This window comes from Eleutherodactylus coqui, chromosome 8 (genome assembly GCF_035609145.1).
Source record: "Eleutherodactylus coqui strain aEleCoq1 chromosome 8, aEleCoq1.hap1, whole genome shotgun sequence".
NCBI lineage: Eukaryota > Metazoa > Chordata > Amphibia > Anura > Eleutherodactylidae > Eleutherodactylus > Eleutherodactylus coqui.
In genome coordinates, this window is record NC_089844.1 from 175,923,159 (window position 1) to 175,940,791 (window position 17,633).

The 17,633-nt window shown below is 43.2% G+C and overlaps 2 protein-coding genes across 2 annotated transcripts in view; both read right to left on the reverse strand.

Moving 5' to 3' along the window:
* LOC136577225 (uncharacterized) overlaps window positions 1–17,633 on the reverse strand; it is a 91,755-nt gene that overhangs the window by 50,488 nt on the left and 23,634 nt on the right. The window lies entirely within an intron of this gene.
* Window positions 2,341–17,633, reverse strand: part of LOC136577411 (uncharacterized) — a 34,424-nt gene continuing 19,131 nt past the window's right edge. The window contains exons 8-10 of the mRNA XM_066577308.1: window positions 8,948–9,034; window positions 7,531–7,550; window positions 2,341–4,876 (exon numbers count right to left, since the gene is read on the reverse strand). Of these exons, the coding sequence (XP_066433405.1) occupies window positions 4,787–4,876; window positions 7,531–7,550; window positions 8,948–9,034 (197 nt within the window). The 3' untranslated portion in view covers window positions 2,341–4,786. The remainder of the gene's footprint in view (window positions 4,877–7,530; window positions 7,551–8,947; window positions 9,035–17,633) is intronic.

Sequence of the window (17,633 nt, forward strand, 5' to 3'; positions counted from 1 at the left end):
CTCACAAGGTAACTGGTTATGCTCGCAGATGCCTGAACATACGTATTACATGAGGCGCCATCCTCTGTTTTCTCTCCTTTGCTTTACAGAACTGTGAACAGGTCAAAACTTAATTAGAGAGACATGGGAAGAACCCCATGTGAGTCTGAGTCCCAGCTCCGTAGTCCATAATTAATGACTGACCTTCGTGTTGAGATGTATGGATTCAATATAATTGTCCTAAAGGTTCTCCTTCCAGTTTTGTGTTTTGCTCTTAATATTATCCAAAAATGTGATTTCCTCTCTCAGTAAAGTCCTCGGTGTCCTTACACTGCTAGTCATACGTCTCTTGTATATCTAAGACTTTTCTAAAACGTAACAATAAAAACTTAAATAATGAGCGTCTATTAACCACTTATATTGTAAGGCATAAAGAGGTGAAAAGATAAGAGAAAGGCGGAGCAAACCCAAATGTGGTGTCTATGTGTCCTGATATTACATGTATATAGGGTTCATCCAGGAGTGCTGGATGTCTATGGAGGTGCGACCAACCTGTCCACACATCTAGAGACTGACTGTAAGTCTCCATAAAATCATTATCCTTTTGTTCTATCAATATTTTCCGTCTATGTATTTATTTTTGCTAATCATCTGACCATCGTGTCTGATTACTGGACCATTAATGGCTATATTTAGATTTTTTTTATATGAGCTTCTGTCCTTGCAACTTAAAGGGGCTCTCCTGTTACTGGACAACCTGGAAAACAATAAGCTGTAGTCTACTTTCCCCTCCGCGGTCAGCAGTACACGGTACTGCAGCTCGCCATGGTCCCGGTGTTAGTTGTGACAGATGATGTCTCAAGAAATCGGTGACCACTGCAACCAATGATATGCTGCAGCATCACATTCTTGAACTCCTGGCATCACGATGCTTAGGATGTGAGCACCGATGCCAGGAGATGAGTGGTGACACTGCAGCCTATCATTGGCTACAACAGCCACCTGATTTCCTGTGACATCTTTTGTCACAGCAATCACTGGGACTGCAGCGCGCTGAAAAGGGATTGTCCAGTAAGCAGAGAACCTCATTAACTAGGACCATAAACATATATACAGTTGTAATGAAAAAAAGTATTAATATTGAATCATGTATACATGCTTTTGGTGATAACATTAGTATTTTGTATGATTATTCCTTGATTTTATTTACACATTCATGTTACATTTGGTACATTTGGTACACATTTGTAATTTTCATTAGCCACAGCGGTAAAACTCTGCATAACTCACACAGGGTCTTACGCATATGTTGGTGTGAACCCGGCCTAAGGGTTCCTTCACACGGGCGTATTTTTCATCAGTATTCTGTGAGCCAAAACCAGAAGTGAAACGTACAGAGAGAAAGTATAATGGAAAGCTTTGCATTTCTTTGATATTTCAGACCAGCTCCTGGTTTGGGCTCTCAAAATACTGATAAAAAATGCGCCCGTGTGAAGGAGCCCTTAGGCTCAAGGGGCCTGGATGCTTTTCCTCAGTGTAACAATATTACATGTTATATCACTGATTACCCAGAAGGGTCGGTGATTCGGGGATTATTTCAATTGACCAATTGGAGTCAGCAAGGAATTTTTTTTTCTTTAAATGACGAAAATTGGCTTCTACCTCATTGGTTTTTTTTTGCCTTCGTCAGGATCAACATTGGGGGGTAAGAGGCTGAATTAGATGGACACAAGTCTTTTTTCAGCCTAAAATACTATGTTACTATGTGAAAGAATTCCACTGGCGCCGGAGCTCAGGTGCCCAGAGCCGCTCAAGAAATTGATCCCCTGTAAATTGATTAGCAGGAATGAAACAAGACATAGTGCAAATAAACATGAAGATAAAGCCAAAAGAACTGGTGGTTTGGCGCCACACCCCAAATATAGATGGATATTAAAGATAAGAGCTATTGCAGTGAGAAACTTCTCCATAATTAACGTGTGTAGCCAGCATGGGGAGACCTAAGGATGGTAAGATCCCAAATGTCAAGGGGAGACCCAAAGATTCTGTATAGAGTAGGGCAAACAGGAGCGGAGAGGTCACTTAGATATGGTCGGGTCTTCAAGAGGTTGAGTGTTGCACCTTCATCTGTCTTGTGCGGTTTTTAACATTTTTTAACTTGTTTTCAATATAAGACCTTCTTAAATGTGTCTTTCATTGCCCTCATCTTCTCCTCTGGTGACGTGCTCTTTACAAGGATCAGATCTTCTGCTAGGTTCTCTATGCTGACCTGAGTTCTGAGCAGTTCTCTCTTCATTGTATCACTGGTGTCCTCCAGGTCATCGATCACCACAATCACATTCTTCTTTCCTGTATGGGATCCCAGAGGAAAATTACTCAGAACACACATAAGAAAAGCTTTAAAAAGGTTTTCTAAGACCACATTATTGATGCCCTATCCTAAAGACACTTGGTACTCCTGTTTATCTGCTGATTGAAGTGATTGTGGTGCTCCTGCGAGTGTTGTGTCCTGTTCATTATTAACCACGCACAGCACTGTACATTTTGTAGTGGCCGTGCTTGGTAATGCAGTCCAGTCCTATTCACTTCAATGTGAGTGGAGTTGGAGTGAGCTGCAGTACCAAACGCATGTGTCCAGGGGCGTAACTAAAGGCTCAGGTGCCCGAGTACAAAAGTTCAGCTTGTGACTCCCCTTTCCCCGTACCCATAGCTAAATCGCATACAGCTGCAAAATGATGCATAATCTTTCCAAAGATTACTCATTTTCTTCACTAGCTGAAAATTTGTTTTTAGCCCTTAGGCCACACACACACAACTTATTACCGCTATTAGCATGGCATCCCGAGCACCATGCTAACTGCAGGCGGTACAATGCTCCCATTGATTTTAATGGGGTTACTAATACCAGAGCTCGAACACGGTATTTCTAATGCCACAATTTTCAAGAGCCTGTTCTATTTTTGTGTTTTTGCATTTTTAATGCACCTCATTAACCATCACAATGATAAGGAGGGGATTAAAAAGTACTGCCGAAGCTGTACCAGGCTTTCAAAAATGTCGGTTAAAATTGAGGTAAAAATGCCACGATTTCAAGCTGCGTTTTCTGAGCCCATGCGTGAGTGTAGCCTTAGGGTGTGTTTATGTTTTTTGTTGTACTTTTGAACCACAATTAAGAAAAACACATAAAAAAACTGCATGCAGTATCCAAAAGCCACATACATTTTTAAGAAACTGCATACACTACAAAAAACGCATGTGTTTTGGATGCGTTTTTTAATTGTGTGTAAAGTGTGCATTTATATACAGTATATACAGGGAGATGTATAACTTATACCAGCCATACATAGATGGATAGATATGAGAGAGATAGGTAGATAGATAGATTATCCGGGGCCTGGACCACTTCTCTGTGTAAGGGGAGCAGCTGGGCATGCTGTACAGTGTGTCAGCAGGATAATGACATCATCATCCTGCTTCTCTGCACGTCGTACTGTGCCGTGCTTCTACCTTCCTCCTCCTCTTCTCTGCTTTGGCTTCCTCTCTGGCTGGTCACACCGCTGGCTGCATGACTGGTGTGGTGCAGCTAACAGTGCGACCAGCCGGTAATGCACTCAATTTGCATTTTGAATACGGTGGAGGGTGGCCTCTGTGCTAGGAGATGGGTCCCCAGTAATATGATATTAGATAGACTATCAATATTATAGTCTTAGAAAACCACATTAACCAACCACCTAAAATGTAAAAAAATCAAATACTTTACAATATATCCCCATGATGATTGTGCTTCCACTGGACATGATGCGTGATGTCCTTCTGATGTCACATCCACATAGACACATCGCCCCTGGCTTGGAACAGTTGTATATGAGTGCAGCTCTTGGGAGAGACTATAGTCATGTAAGGGCTCCAAGTGCAGAGTGTTCCTCAAGGTGGAAGGGGACCCTCCAGTATACCCCATAATAGAGGCCTTGCTAGGAGTAAGATGGGATATCCCTGCACCTCTAGTGACTGGCAATGCTGGGGAAAAACCTTCACCTGAGCCGAGGACAATATATCCAGAGCAGTCTCCATGCTCAATTTCCCCTGGGCTAGATATCATGTTTCCCCGAAAATAAGACAATAATTTTGCCCCAAAAGAGGCATAGTGTCTTATTTTCAGGGGGGCTTATACTCACCTGGTCCGCGGCATCTGAGTCCCTCGCGCTGACGGTCTCCGGCGGTGCTGCAGAAACCTGCTGTGTCACAACACTCGCTTGCTAGAGGCAGGGTATTGAAAGCCCCATCACCAGAAAAAGAGTGATATCTCAGTGCAGAGGACATGGCAGCTTGCCGCAGCACTGGAGGTCAGCGCGAGGGACTCCGATGCAGCCAGCTTGGTGAGTATTGATGTTTTTTTCAGGTAGTTTAGCTAGGACTTATTTTGGGGGAGGGCCTTATATTTGAAACCTCCCCCGGAAATCGGGATAGGGCTTATTATCGTGGTAGGACTTATTTTTGGGAAAACACAGTAGTATCATCAATTATACCCTTGTAGCATGAGGAAGAGTGGCCAATGCTGCAAAGGGAAAACCCTGTCCATGGTACTTAACCACAAACAAATTTACTGGCTGGCAGTTCGTCTGTAATCTGGAGGTACAAAAAACGTAAACATTGTTTAAGTCTCCTAAATCCAATAACCAAAGGTAATAAATCCAATAACCAAAGTCACAAACGTCCACAGACTTTCTCCACTACAAATTCATGCTCAAAACCTACAACCTCGCCCTCCACCACGCCAAACAAGTCTACTTCACCTCTCTCCTCATTATCACACAACCCTAAACGACTCTTCGATACTTTTCACACTCTTCTCAGCCCTAAACCGCAGCCCCCGGTGACGGATCTCAGTGCTGTTGAACTGAAAAGAAGAAAATTGATGACATCCGTCAAGAAATAACTTCCCAATCCCAGATTAGCCCTGACCCTAGTCTTGTCAGCACTGCATCTAGCTCCTGCTCACTGTCTGTACTCAGACCAGCAACAGAGGAAGAAGTCTCCAAACTGCTCTTCTCTGCTCGCCCCACCACCTGCGCTAGCGACCGTCTCCCCTCACACCTCCCCCGATCCCTCTCCCCAGTGGTCATCTCCCATCTCACCACTATATTCAACCTCTCTCTGGCTTCTGGCATCTTTCCCTCTTCTTTCAAACACGCCATCATATCCCCACTGCTAAAGAAGCCGACTCTTGACGCAACTGACGTTGCCAATTACCGACCCATCTCAAACCTCCCCTTCATCTCCAAATTACTAGAACGGCTGGTTTACTCCTGCCTTGTAAGCTATCTATCAGAGAACTCTCTCCTCGACCCCCTACAGTCTGGCTTCCGACCCCAACACTCTACAGAAACTGCCCTTACAAGGGTATCAAACGACCTACTATCAGCCAAATCGAGGGGTGACTACTCCCTACTGATCCTCCTCGACCTCTCCGCAGCATTTGACACTGTTGACCACAAACTCCTCATCAGTATGCTTCGCTACATCGGCCTAAAGGACACTGCTCTCTCCTGGTTCTCCTCCTACCTTCAGTGTCTCCTTTGCTGGCTCTACCTCTCCTTCTCTTCCCCTTGCTGTTGGGGTCCCCCAAGGCTCGGTCCTTGGCCCCCTCCTTTTATCTATCTACACAGCCCCTGTTGGACAAACCATCAGGAGCTTTGGCCTCCATTACCACCTCTATGCTGATGACACCCAGCTATACACCTCTTCCCGTGACATCTCTGCACCTTTCCTCCAAAGCATCACCAACTGTCTGTCTGCTGTCTCTAACACTATGTCCTCTCTCTACCTAAAACTAAACCTCTTTAAAACTGACTTACTGGTGTTTCCTCCTTCCACCAACCGACCCCATCCTGACATCTCCATCTCAGTGTGTGGCGCCACCATAACTCCCAAACAACATGCCCGCTGCCTTGGAGTCATATTCGACTCAGATCTCTCATTTACCCACTACATCCAATCAGTAGCCCGAACATGTCAGCTGCACCTCAAGAACATCTCAAGAATCCGCTCTTTTCTCACCATAGACACGCTGAAAACGCTTATTGTTGCCCTCATCCACTTACGGCTCGACTATTGCAACTCATTGCTGATCAGCCTCCCCTGCACCAGACTCTACCCTCTCCAATCCATCCTGAATGCGGCAGCCAGGCTCATATTCCTGTCCAGCCGCTACTCAGATGCCTCTGCCCTGTGCCGGTCACTGCACTGGCTGCCCGTTAAATACAGAATTCAATTTAAACTTATTACCTTAATCCACAAAGCCCTCCACAGTGCAGCGCCCCCCTATATTGCCTCCCTCATCTCCATCCATCACCCAGCCCGGGCTCTCCGCTCGGCAAACGAAACTAGACTGCACACCCCTCTAATTCGAACTTCTCACTCCCGCCTCCAAGACTTCTCCAGAGCAGCACCAGTCCTCTGGAATGCACTACCAAAGAACATCCGGGCAATCCAGGACTCGAAAAACTTCAGGCGTGCTCTAAAAACACACCTCTTCAGGGATGCATACCACATTCTCTAAACAAACTCCTCTATACACTGCCTGATAACATGTTCCCTGACCTACTGACCACAATCCCTGCTAGCCATCATAAACCGCTCCTGTAGTCATATTGATCTTGCCGTCGCATAGCTAAATGTCTGACTGTTGTCTGTATATAGCATCCCTCACTCTCCACCTCGCCATACTGTGCACACCTCCAGCCCCTTTACCTTCTGTATCACCCCATTACTTGTAGCATGTAAGCTCGTTGGAGCAGGACCCTCACCACTACTGTTTCCACCAACTGATTACGATTGTAACCGTGGTTCTGTAATTTTTTTTGTACTTTTGTCTTTCTGTATTCCCCCTGTCTATGTAAGCGCTGCGGAATATGTTGGCGCTTCTCATTCAGTGTAAACAGGAGAAGCTTAATTTATAGGGATAGGCTTTAGTACAGCTGTAAGGTACTTATGGGCTCAACAGATGTACTATGTAAAAGTAACTCTAGTTTTAAGGCCCATTTAGACACAGCGGTTATTACTCAAAAGATGTATTTTGAACGACTTTGATCGATAATCGTTGTGTGCATTTACAGGCCTAGGTGATCGTTCAAATGTTGTGCTCCGAGCGGGGGGATGCAGAAGACAAGTGGGGCCGCTTGTCTTCTTCATCCAGCTGTTCTCTGCTTGGAGCGATGTTATATAGCAGAGCGCTCCGAGCATGGCATGACCACTCTGTTCTTCATACCCCTCCTGTTGTCAGGGAGCAGGATGCAGCTGAAACAATACCGTAGTATCAGCTGTATCCCGCTATGAACTGATAAGGCTGATCGTTGTCTTTCAGCATGCTGAAAGACAACGATCGGCGACTGCTTAACGAAAACTGCACAATGTCAGTGCAGTTAGACACAACGATTATCGCTCAAAAGGAGGCTTTTGAGGAAATGTTGAGGGCTAATCGTTGTGTCTAAATGGGCCTTTAGGTATAATGTAAATGCTGTATATAGTAGATCGTAGAAGAACAACACTCACCGAGGCTGGAAGCGAAGATTCTGTAAAATATCAAAGAAAATAAGTTACAACTGAGTAATCAGTGAATGTTTCCTGCAGGAAGTACACAGGATTCTATGTCAGATGTTGTATAACTTGTGCTTAGATGGATCCATGGGGAGTAATACTTGTAATATATATGTGTTATACACACGGACATGTAAAAAGTTACACCTGAGACAACTTGGTTTGTTCATGCCGTCTGTGTGCTGCCCAATGTGCGGGACAGCACACATTGACTTGTACTATTTTCGTGAATCGGACAAAAATAGGACATGCTGCTATCTGTTTTTACTTGGACTATTTTTCCAAGTAAAAACAAAAACCTATGGGAATACAACCACTCATATGAAGGGGAGCTATTTCCATTCGATTTCCGGACCAATTTCTGGGTCTGAAAATCAGGCAGAGAGAACGTCGTGTGCATGTACCCGAATGAGGATAAGAGTCTTGGGATAGGAGATCACAAGCATCCACAGCAACAATCATACAATGTTTTGTCCCCACAGCGATACCACGAGGTTAGACATGCACACAGGACTGTAAGGATTTCTGAGCAGTAACTGCTGTGTAATGACTGAAGATGTTAGAAAATCTTGTACTGTTCTTATTGTTCTGAATATCAGTTACATAGTGAACAACACCGAATACTGAACAATTAACCTCTTCCCGGCATTAAAATCACATTTTCTTTTTTTTTTTAGCCCCAGCTTTCAAGAGCCATAAGTTGTTTTTTTTTTATTTTCACTGTTCACCGTGTGGGATTGCAGTGTGTTGGGTCCTGACTGTTATTCTTTTATACTATAGCAAAGGCAGGGTATAATACAAGTAATAGAATGGCAGGTCAGGAGGCATTGTTATCCCCCCAGCTGTCATGATAGGCGTTTGGCACCCCACAATTGGGGGGCAAAGAAACCTCCCTCTTTCTCACTAACAACTAAGATGCCACAGTCAGCATTGACTCCAGCATCTAAGGTGTTAAACAGCCGGTATCAGCATTATCTCTTATATCGGCTACTGCAGCTGGATATCTGCTACGCTTCACAGTCAGCAACTGCTGTGTATGCAGCGGGTCAGCTCCGCAGCACGACTTTTACTGTACATGATTGATGTATGTTGGGAAGAGGTATAATAAGACGGTCAGTGAAATAGATGATCACAAGAGATTCCCAATGGCATTATATAGTTAATTATTGAAAGTGTGATATTGGGAGATCGAATACTGAATATTATAACAGATTTATAGTCTACAAATACATTGGATTGCACATATGTATTAGACTACAGAGAATTTACAACACTTGTGCACAAACAGACAGCAAATATTTTGCTTCACACCCTGATCAGAAAATGGGTTTTTTTTTATTATTTCTTGGTTATATAAAAGAAACTATCTTACCCTGATCAGAATCTTTTAAATATTCTTTGCTTTTTTCTTCACCTTTAGATTTTTCTCCCAATAACTGTGATTTTGCATTCTTTTCACCTACTTTAAATGATAGAAAATTTAGGTTCAGCACAATATATATCTCTAAAATTTAGACGTCCCTCGGTTCTACAGAATCCATGCCGAGTCAGCATAAGTGAATCTGCTGTGCCTCAAAACCAATTTGGCTTAGGGATAGATCCAGAGTCCACACCTGGGGTTTACTGAATTTACCCTTTAACTGCACCGATTGGAATCTGGTCTTCAGTGTGCAGACCATTTCCCCTGAAGTAGCAGCTGATGCACATTGGTCAGGTTTACTGTAATGAGGTACCAGAGGGTGTAGACAGAGACGTGGTGGTAGAATAGAGCGGTATTACGTATTATTGTATCTTGATGCCACCAGCAAGTGCTGGTGGAGTCAAGATTTATAGCGGGGTGATGACCCCTGTATCTGATTGGTTGTCAAGATGCAAAGGCTCTAGGTCCTGGAAGCACATTTTACATGTGCTTAAAAGGCATACAGCAGCCCCCGTTGCAAGGGGCTTACCGAGGCAGAAGGCGGAATCCCCGTCACTGTTTTACCGGAGCGCAGTCTTCAAAACACTGAGGCAAAAGCAAAGTGAAGGTTATTTTCCTGCGGCCCACAAGCCACCCCCCTCCCCCCCATGTTACCTTCACATTGTGGCCGCAGGACAGAGGGCACAGCAATATGGGAAACCACTGTGACAGGTAGCCAGCCGCACAGGAGAGCAGCATGACAGCAGGGATCCCAGTGTGGCGTGGAACAGCAGCAGGACCGTCTGCGGCGCCGCTGGGACATGCCTAGTAAGTATATGCGGGGAAATGTGGAGTAATGGACCACTGAGGCGGCCGGCTGCTCAGAGCAGGCAGCCACCGACATGGACACAACACACTGCCACCAGGCGTCACTCAGGCCTCATTCTCTGGCCGGCCTGGAGTCATCGCACACAAGCAGTGTGCCGACAAGAGGTGAGCGAGTCCGAGGGAAAGCCTGTGCATTGCTTTTTGCCGTCCCTGGTGGCTTAGGGTGAGGGTTCGTTTTGTTATTACAGCCCATAATGTATGGCTACGTTGAAATATTACCCTCACCCTAAGCCACCACAGCCGGCAACAAGTAATGCACAGTGTGCTGCTAGGACCTTCTAGGCTTGACCCTATTGGGAGCTAGGGGTGTGGGAGGGGCGTTCCTCCTGTCAAACGGTGGCATCAAGATACAATAATACTGAACAGAGCTGAGGTTTCTTTAGGTAGAATACTTTAATAATAATTAATGAGGCCAAGGGTCCAGGTTGGCAGCAGACAGAATAAATGTGGTCAATAAACAAGCCAAGGTCAGGAGTGGAGGAGAAAGGACAAGCTGGGTGGAACAGGTACAGATCAAAACCAGGAAAACAAACAGAGACATTTTGCATGCTGTAGAGACTGATTGCTCAGGCATCTAGTAATGGGAGAAGTGGACCTAAAGACGTCAGGACCTAACAGAAAAGCTGGGCTTGTTTGCTATCCGTTTAAGAGGGGGGCTGGGAGCGTGTTTGTGCCCTATGGACAGAGATACAGTGAGACAGATACAAGAAGAGATGCAGAAGCAGATAAACCAGGACCACGACTGTCAGCAGGAGGAGGCAAGGGAAGTCGGCAAGCGTGGCCCCTATTCCCGACCTTCAGCCACTCAGGGAAGAACTGGTTTGGGTTTGAGGGAAAAGATAAAGAATGGGTGATATTATGGAAATATGTGACCTCACTGATGATGAAAAATAGTAAGACAATGGAGACCACCCAGAAGAATTTTGTCTTCTTGATAGTAAAGAGAATGAAGATTTTGGACTAGGGAGATGAGAAATCATCCATAGCAGCAATCATACCGTTCTGGCCTATTGTTCATCCCTACAGCAATACCATCTGATATTATATATGCAAATAGGGAAGAGAAAGTTAAAACATCCATTGAAGGGAATGTATTGTCAGGAAATGAGCTGTTATGTATATCAAGATTTTCTATTATAAAATATTTTAAATTGGTGACATATTTTCCAGTTTTCCACATCGCTTTCTGTATTTAGAAAATCCTAAAATCCGGTAGATTTCAAACTGATCACTAAACCACACAGGAGATCCTGTTCTATAGAGACCACTTTTCAGCTGGTGGAGGGTGTTTTATAGGCCATGCAATGCTTCATGGGAAAAAAGTGTATGCAAATTAGCTCTCCTGTAAGAAAAGAAAACAGTTTCTACGTGCCACCTATTGGAAGGTAGTTTAAGTGTCCTTGCCTCATGAGTAAGGATATTAGTCAAACCAGAGTCTTCTTCAAGAGAAAAAGACACCCATCTGAAAAAATCTCTGAAAGTGGGAGCTCAAAACTTGTGCAGCCGTTCGTTAACCGATAAGAGAACTAAGTATTACAGACGCTAATGGTTAAACAAAGAACAGAGAGCATAGTCACAATATGTAGAATCACCATGGGGAAATACATAAATAGAAATCAGGGAGAGCGCCTAGCACCTCTAAAAGTTCACTTACATGAAGATGAGTAAGGAAATATAAAATAACTCACCCGGTGCTTGACATGTCTCCCAGAGGTGATCATGTCTGCACCAATGGTCCTGGTGGGCTTTATAAGGACTCCTTTATCCAGGGTTCATCAAGATCCAGTTAACTGGAGAGCCGCAGGTCAAGCCAATAATCCGTTCCTCATGTAAGGCCGGATAACGAAGTGTCGGAAGTACGAAAAAAATGCCCCTGCGCTACTTACTGAAAACCCGTTCAGGATGACATATAAAGCAACCTCAAGCTTGACAACAAGAGGTTTACTACTATTAAAATAAAAGAGGTAGCATGCCTCTTACACAAACCAAAACATACAAATGCATATGCAACGCGTTTCGGTGTAATGAACGCCTTTCTCAAGCATAAAACAATATAGGTCTTCATTAGTATATATAGGGTACAAACATAATTACATACCATATAATAGGTAGAGGTCAGTAACAAGCGGTGTGTTCCGATGCGGGGCGCCATCTTGGCGAAGAATGATGACGTGTCCCTGGGGTATACGCCCTCGATGTGCCCCTGAGTGACCTTAAATATTTTATTAAAAATTTAACGGTTAGCCGATACTTTTCCATTCAAAATCATAGAAATATTCTAAAAGAAAAAGAGGAATCTCAGGTATTTAATCTAGAGGATCCCATACCTACGGGTTTGAAAACACCCAATAGATTCTATCCTTTGGATAGCAAGGGTAATTATATAGATATGTTTTACCAAAATGTTCTGCATGACTTTTCGGTACTATGTACTAAGGATAAACGCTTGAAATATAATCTTGATAAAAAAACATCTAGCGATGAAAAATTTTACCGAGAACCCTAATATCATCATAAAAAAAGCTGATAAAGGGGGGGGGGGGGGCTAATTATGAACCGAGAATATTATGATTATGAATCTTTAAGAATTTTGGAAGATCCTAAATACTACCAGAAATTAGATAAAGACCCCACGCCTGTTGTGTCCACCAAATTACAGGCATTAGTTGATACAGCTTTGAACAACAACTTCTTATCTAAAAAGAAGAGGGACTTTATTTGTATCCCAAATCCTGAGATCCCATTTTTTTTATTTTTTACCCAAGATACACAAGGATGCGAACACTCCTCCAGGTCGTCCCATTATAGCGGGTATAAATTCAATAACTAGCAATCTATCCCATTTTATAGACCAACATCTACAAAGATTTGTTACTACATTACCAGCACATATTAAGGACACTGGTCATATCCTATCAATAATTAAACAAGTACCATGGAAGGATAGTTACCTGTGGTGCACTCTTGATGTCACTTCTCTATATTCTAATATTCAACATCACCAGGGCATTGAAGCCGTTAAATATTTTTTAGAAAGTGACCCTCTGATGCCAGTACAACAGAAGGATTTTATACTTGATGCAATACTGTTCATATTGACAAACAATTATTTCACTTGTAATAATGTTTTTTGCAGCAAACGAGTGGTACCGCAATGGGGACCAAATTTGCGCCTAGTTACGCGAATTTGCTGATGGGTTTTTTTGAGAAGAAAGTTTTTAAGGATGAACATATTATTTTGTATAAACGTTTTATCGACGATATTCTACTAATTTGGGACGGTGAAATCGATGATTTAAACTTATTCATTACAGGGTTGAATTGTAATAATTTTAACTTAAAATTTACAAGCAATATAAGTAAAGTAGAAATAGTCTTTTTAGATTTGGTTATTTCATCAGTGAACGGTACTAAAACGCTTTTCAAACCAACGGGCTGTAATAGCTAGCTAAATTTTGGTAGCTGCCATTAAAAAAAGTTGGAAATTAAATATCCCTCAGGGGCAGTTCAAGAGGATAAAAAGGAACTGCTCCTCAACGAACGATTATAAACAACAGTCAAAGGTTCTAATCACCAGGTTCCAAGAGAAGGGTTATCCATTAGAGTTGATTAATTCAGCGTATAATAAAAATTTACAAGATAAACCCCCTGAGGAAAAAGTGATTACCGATAGAGGTGGTATCAGTACTAATGAAATAGATACTGAGGTTGGTTTTAAGAAAAAAATTATTATTCGTTACTAATAGGGATGAGCGAACGTGTCCGTTACGGACACATCCGCACCCGGACACCGGCTTTGCCGAACACTGCAGTGTTCGCGCGTAAGTGTCCGGGTGCCGCCGGGGGGCGGGGAGATGCGCGGCGGCGCGGGCGGCAGTAGCGGGGAACAGGGGGGAGCCCTCTCTCTCTCCCTCTCCCCCCCACTCCCCGCCGCACCCCCCCGCGCTGCCACGGCGGCCCCCGAACTTTTTCGCCCGAACACTGAAGTGTTCGCAAAGTTCGGTGTTCGGGCGAAAAAGGGGCGGAGCCGAACGTGTTCGCTCATCTCTAGTTACTAAATTTAATGTGCAACACAAAGAAATTGAAAAAACCCTAAAAAAACATTGGTCAATCTTAAAGCAAGATCCTTTTTTACATGACAATATTTTGGACACTCCAAAAGTAGTTTATCGAAAGAACAAAACCCTACAAAACATCTTGGCCCCCCCTAATTCGGACAAGTCACGGTTAGCCGGACAGGGGCAATAATGCCCCAATACAGTAGTAGGTACTTACAAATGTATGAAGGCCCGGGCCAAATGTTGTTCTCTACTGATACAGGGGAGAAAAGAGATTTTCCTCAATCGTGAAAATAGGTTTATGGATATCAACCAATTTTTAAACTGTAGTTCTTTTTTTCTTATTTATCTTTTGGAGTGCCCATGTGGATTACAATACATTGGACGCACGACAAAAACATCAAGAACTCGTATTAATCCACATCGGCATAACATCTCGAAAGGCTTCCAAAAACACAGTGTGTCCCTCCATTTTTTAGAGAAACACCAGAAAAATGCATCGTTATTAAAAGAAACACCATTAGAAACTATAACTTCTAGATCTTTCTCTCATCTAAAAACCAGAGAGATGTTCTGGATCTTTTGTATGGACACATTGTACCCTAAGGGCCTCAACGAACCTCTTAAGAAAATTTTTTGAAAAAAAAAAAAAATTTATTTTTTTTTAAGGCTAATATTAATATTTTTTTACGAAGTTTTTATTACCATTGATATTATTAATGTTAAATTCCTTCTAGGTAACAGAGAAAAAAACGAATATCCATAGGGGTATCCAGTATAGTAAGTTTGCTATGTTTGATATTTTAAGATCGCTTACTGATTACATATTAAGATTGTCTATTGATAGTATTTTATCCTTTATGTCCTGTGATATAAATGAGAAGAATTGCATCTTTGTCTAAATGGCTTAGTGCTTAGGTCCTGTGTTATCAACGAATAGAGTTGTATATGCGTCCCAGTGGAGCGCACGGAGCGTTCCACTATTAAGGAAGTTCGGAGAGTTACGCTGTACCACGTGATATGTTCCTTTAGAACGCATGGCTGGGTTCCATACTATCTAGGAGGGCGTCTCCCCGGGAGGTGCATCTTACACTGCGCCTTTGACGTGGGTCTTACCACTCCGTGGCGTATCGAGGGCGTATACCCCAGGGACACGTCATCATTCTTCGCCAAGATGGAGCCCCGCATCGGAACACACCGCTTGTTACTGACCTCTACCTATTATATGGTATGTAATTATGTTTGTACCCTATATATACTAATGAAGACCTATATTGTTTTATGCTTGAGAAAGGCGTTCATTACGCCGAAACACGTTGCATATGCATTTGTATGTTTTGGTTTGTGTAAGAGGCATGCTACCTCTTTTATTTTAATAGTAATAAACCTCTTGTTGTCAAGCTTGAGGTTGCTTTATATGTCATCTGAACGGGTTTTCAGTAAGTAGCGCAGGGGCATTTTTTTCGTACTTCCTACACATGGGGAAATACATATGTTTTATATGTAGAGGGGTTGAGCCCATTGTACTCACCAACAGTACGGTGTGCGCAAGATGGAATGCCGAAGGTGTAATTATCAGGATGCTACTTTCATCAGAGCAAAATACCGGATGTTGATATATAGCGGGAGGCTTCCCCAGATAATGGAGAATAAGTGTATTGCCTGTTTCCTGTATCTTTTGCTGCATGTACTGTATATTTTTGATGTCTTGTATGCTTTTGTTAAAGGGGTTCTGTCATTAGAAAACAAAGATTCTATACTCACCTATTCCTTCGCCATCAGTCTTCTTACTGCATCTTTTCCCCGCCGATCTTCTTTTGTCTCCTGCAGTCCCCCGGGTCACCTCACCTGCAGCCAGCTGATTCTTCATCTTCTGGTGACAAAGCGTCCCTTCCTGCAGGTCAATGTACCCAGTCACTAGTGACATAACATTCACAGCCTAGCAGGGAGTGCGGAACTATTGGCAAGACTGCGCATGCATGCTGTCTCTGCTATAGTATATGACCTCTCGATGTGAGACAGCGCACATGCGCGGTCTCGGACATAGGTCGTCACTCCTTCCTAGGCAGTGAACGTTACGTCACTAGTGATGTAACCTCCACTGGCCTGCCAGACGAAGAAAGAACGCTCCATAACAAGAAGACAATCTGGACAGCTTGTGGTGAGGTGACCTGGGGGACTGGAGAAGTTCAGCGAGGAGACGATGTGGTAAGAAGGTGGCATGGGAGGAATAGGTGAGTATTGATTTTTTTTCTTCAAATGAGAAAAGAAAACCCTTTTAAGTAAATTATATGAATTCACCATCAATTGTCTGTGGATCTATTTATTCTCGCAAAGCTTGAATCGACTATAAAACAGCTAGAAACAGTTTTCAAACTGTCAAGCCTCAACTTTATCAAGATGTTCATCAGATTCTTACAAGCAACTTGTCAAACTACCATCTGATAGAAGGAGGGGAAAAAGAGAAGAAAAAGAAAAGATGCAGTAATAAGGAAATATGTGGCCTAAAGTACAACTGACTGTTTCAAAGGGACAAAGTAAAAGAGATAATCTGAAAGGATGGAAAACTGAATAGACTAATTATCTTGTTGTTTACTCAGGATGCTGGACAATCTATATGGAGGATACACGAGAGAGACTCAAGGGGGGGAGGGGGTTGCGTACTCTTTTTGTTTTTATTTTTTTATGTTTTTGTTAAATAAGAAAAGTGATGAAAATCAAAATTAAAAATATTTAATATGAAGAAAGAAAGTATGTGATTTGGTTATTACTGATGAGGGGAATTTCACAAATATCATCATGAATCGGGACTGTAGATTCTGATTTCCATTAAAGTCAATAGGAGTAAAAATCAGGTTGACCAATTTGCCCTTCAGAAGATCCCCTCACTGAGGCAGAAAATGTTTGTAAATTATTCACTAGAAGCCCTTCACAGTTACAAACACCTAAAATCGATATTCATTAATTTTGATTAAAATAATGGGCTGAAAAAGACAGACTACAAAAAACACTAAATTCATGCAAATGAACACTGTATATGCTATGTAGGGGTGTGCTACAGAAGATTGCCTGTAGGCATCAACAGACAATCAGTCTGATGCCTGAAGTAAGAAGGAAAACACCCACAGGTGTGGTCAGTGCTATAAAAAAGGGTTGTTCCCACTGCAGCAAGAGAGTGCAGGGCTGCCAGGCCCAGTGTGTCAGCTCAGTGGAGCTGTAAGGCTGCCAGGCCCAGTGTGTGAATAAGAAGGCCAGAGGTGGACAGGGAGACGCCCCTCACCTCAACACCAGAGACAGTGCTACAGCTCAGTGGAGCTGGGGCTGCTAGGCCCAGTGTATGCCTGAATGCAGTTAACCGGTGATTCCCCTTGTGAGCGGAGAGGCACTGTGGACAAGGCGCTGCGAGAGGTAGCAAGACCCCTGAAGTACGCCTGCCCTGGGACTAAGGGTCTGAAGGCACAACAGACTGAGGACCAGCTGCGCTCTGGACATTCACAGGTCTGTGCAAATCAAGTGGACTTGTTGTTGCGGTTGCCTTCAACCCTGTGAAGGGACGTTTATAAGAGACTTTGTGTTGTCAAGTATTAATTATTGCTCTGGAGACCCAGTCGTTCATGTTGCTGTTAAAGATTGTGTGAATAAAGTGAAGATAAAGAAGAGAAGTGACCGCTTGGCGTGATATGTAACCCCCGTGTTTTCACAGCTAATACCGA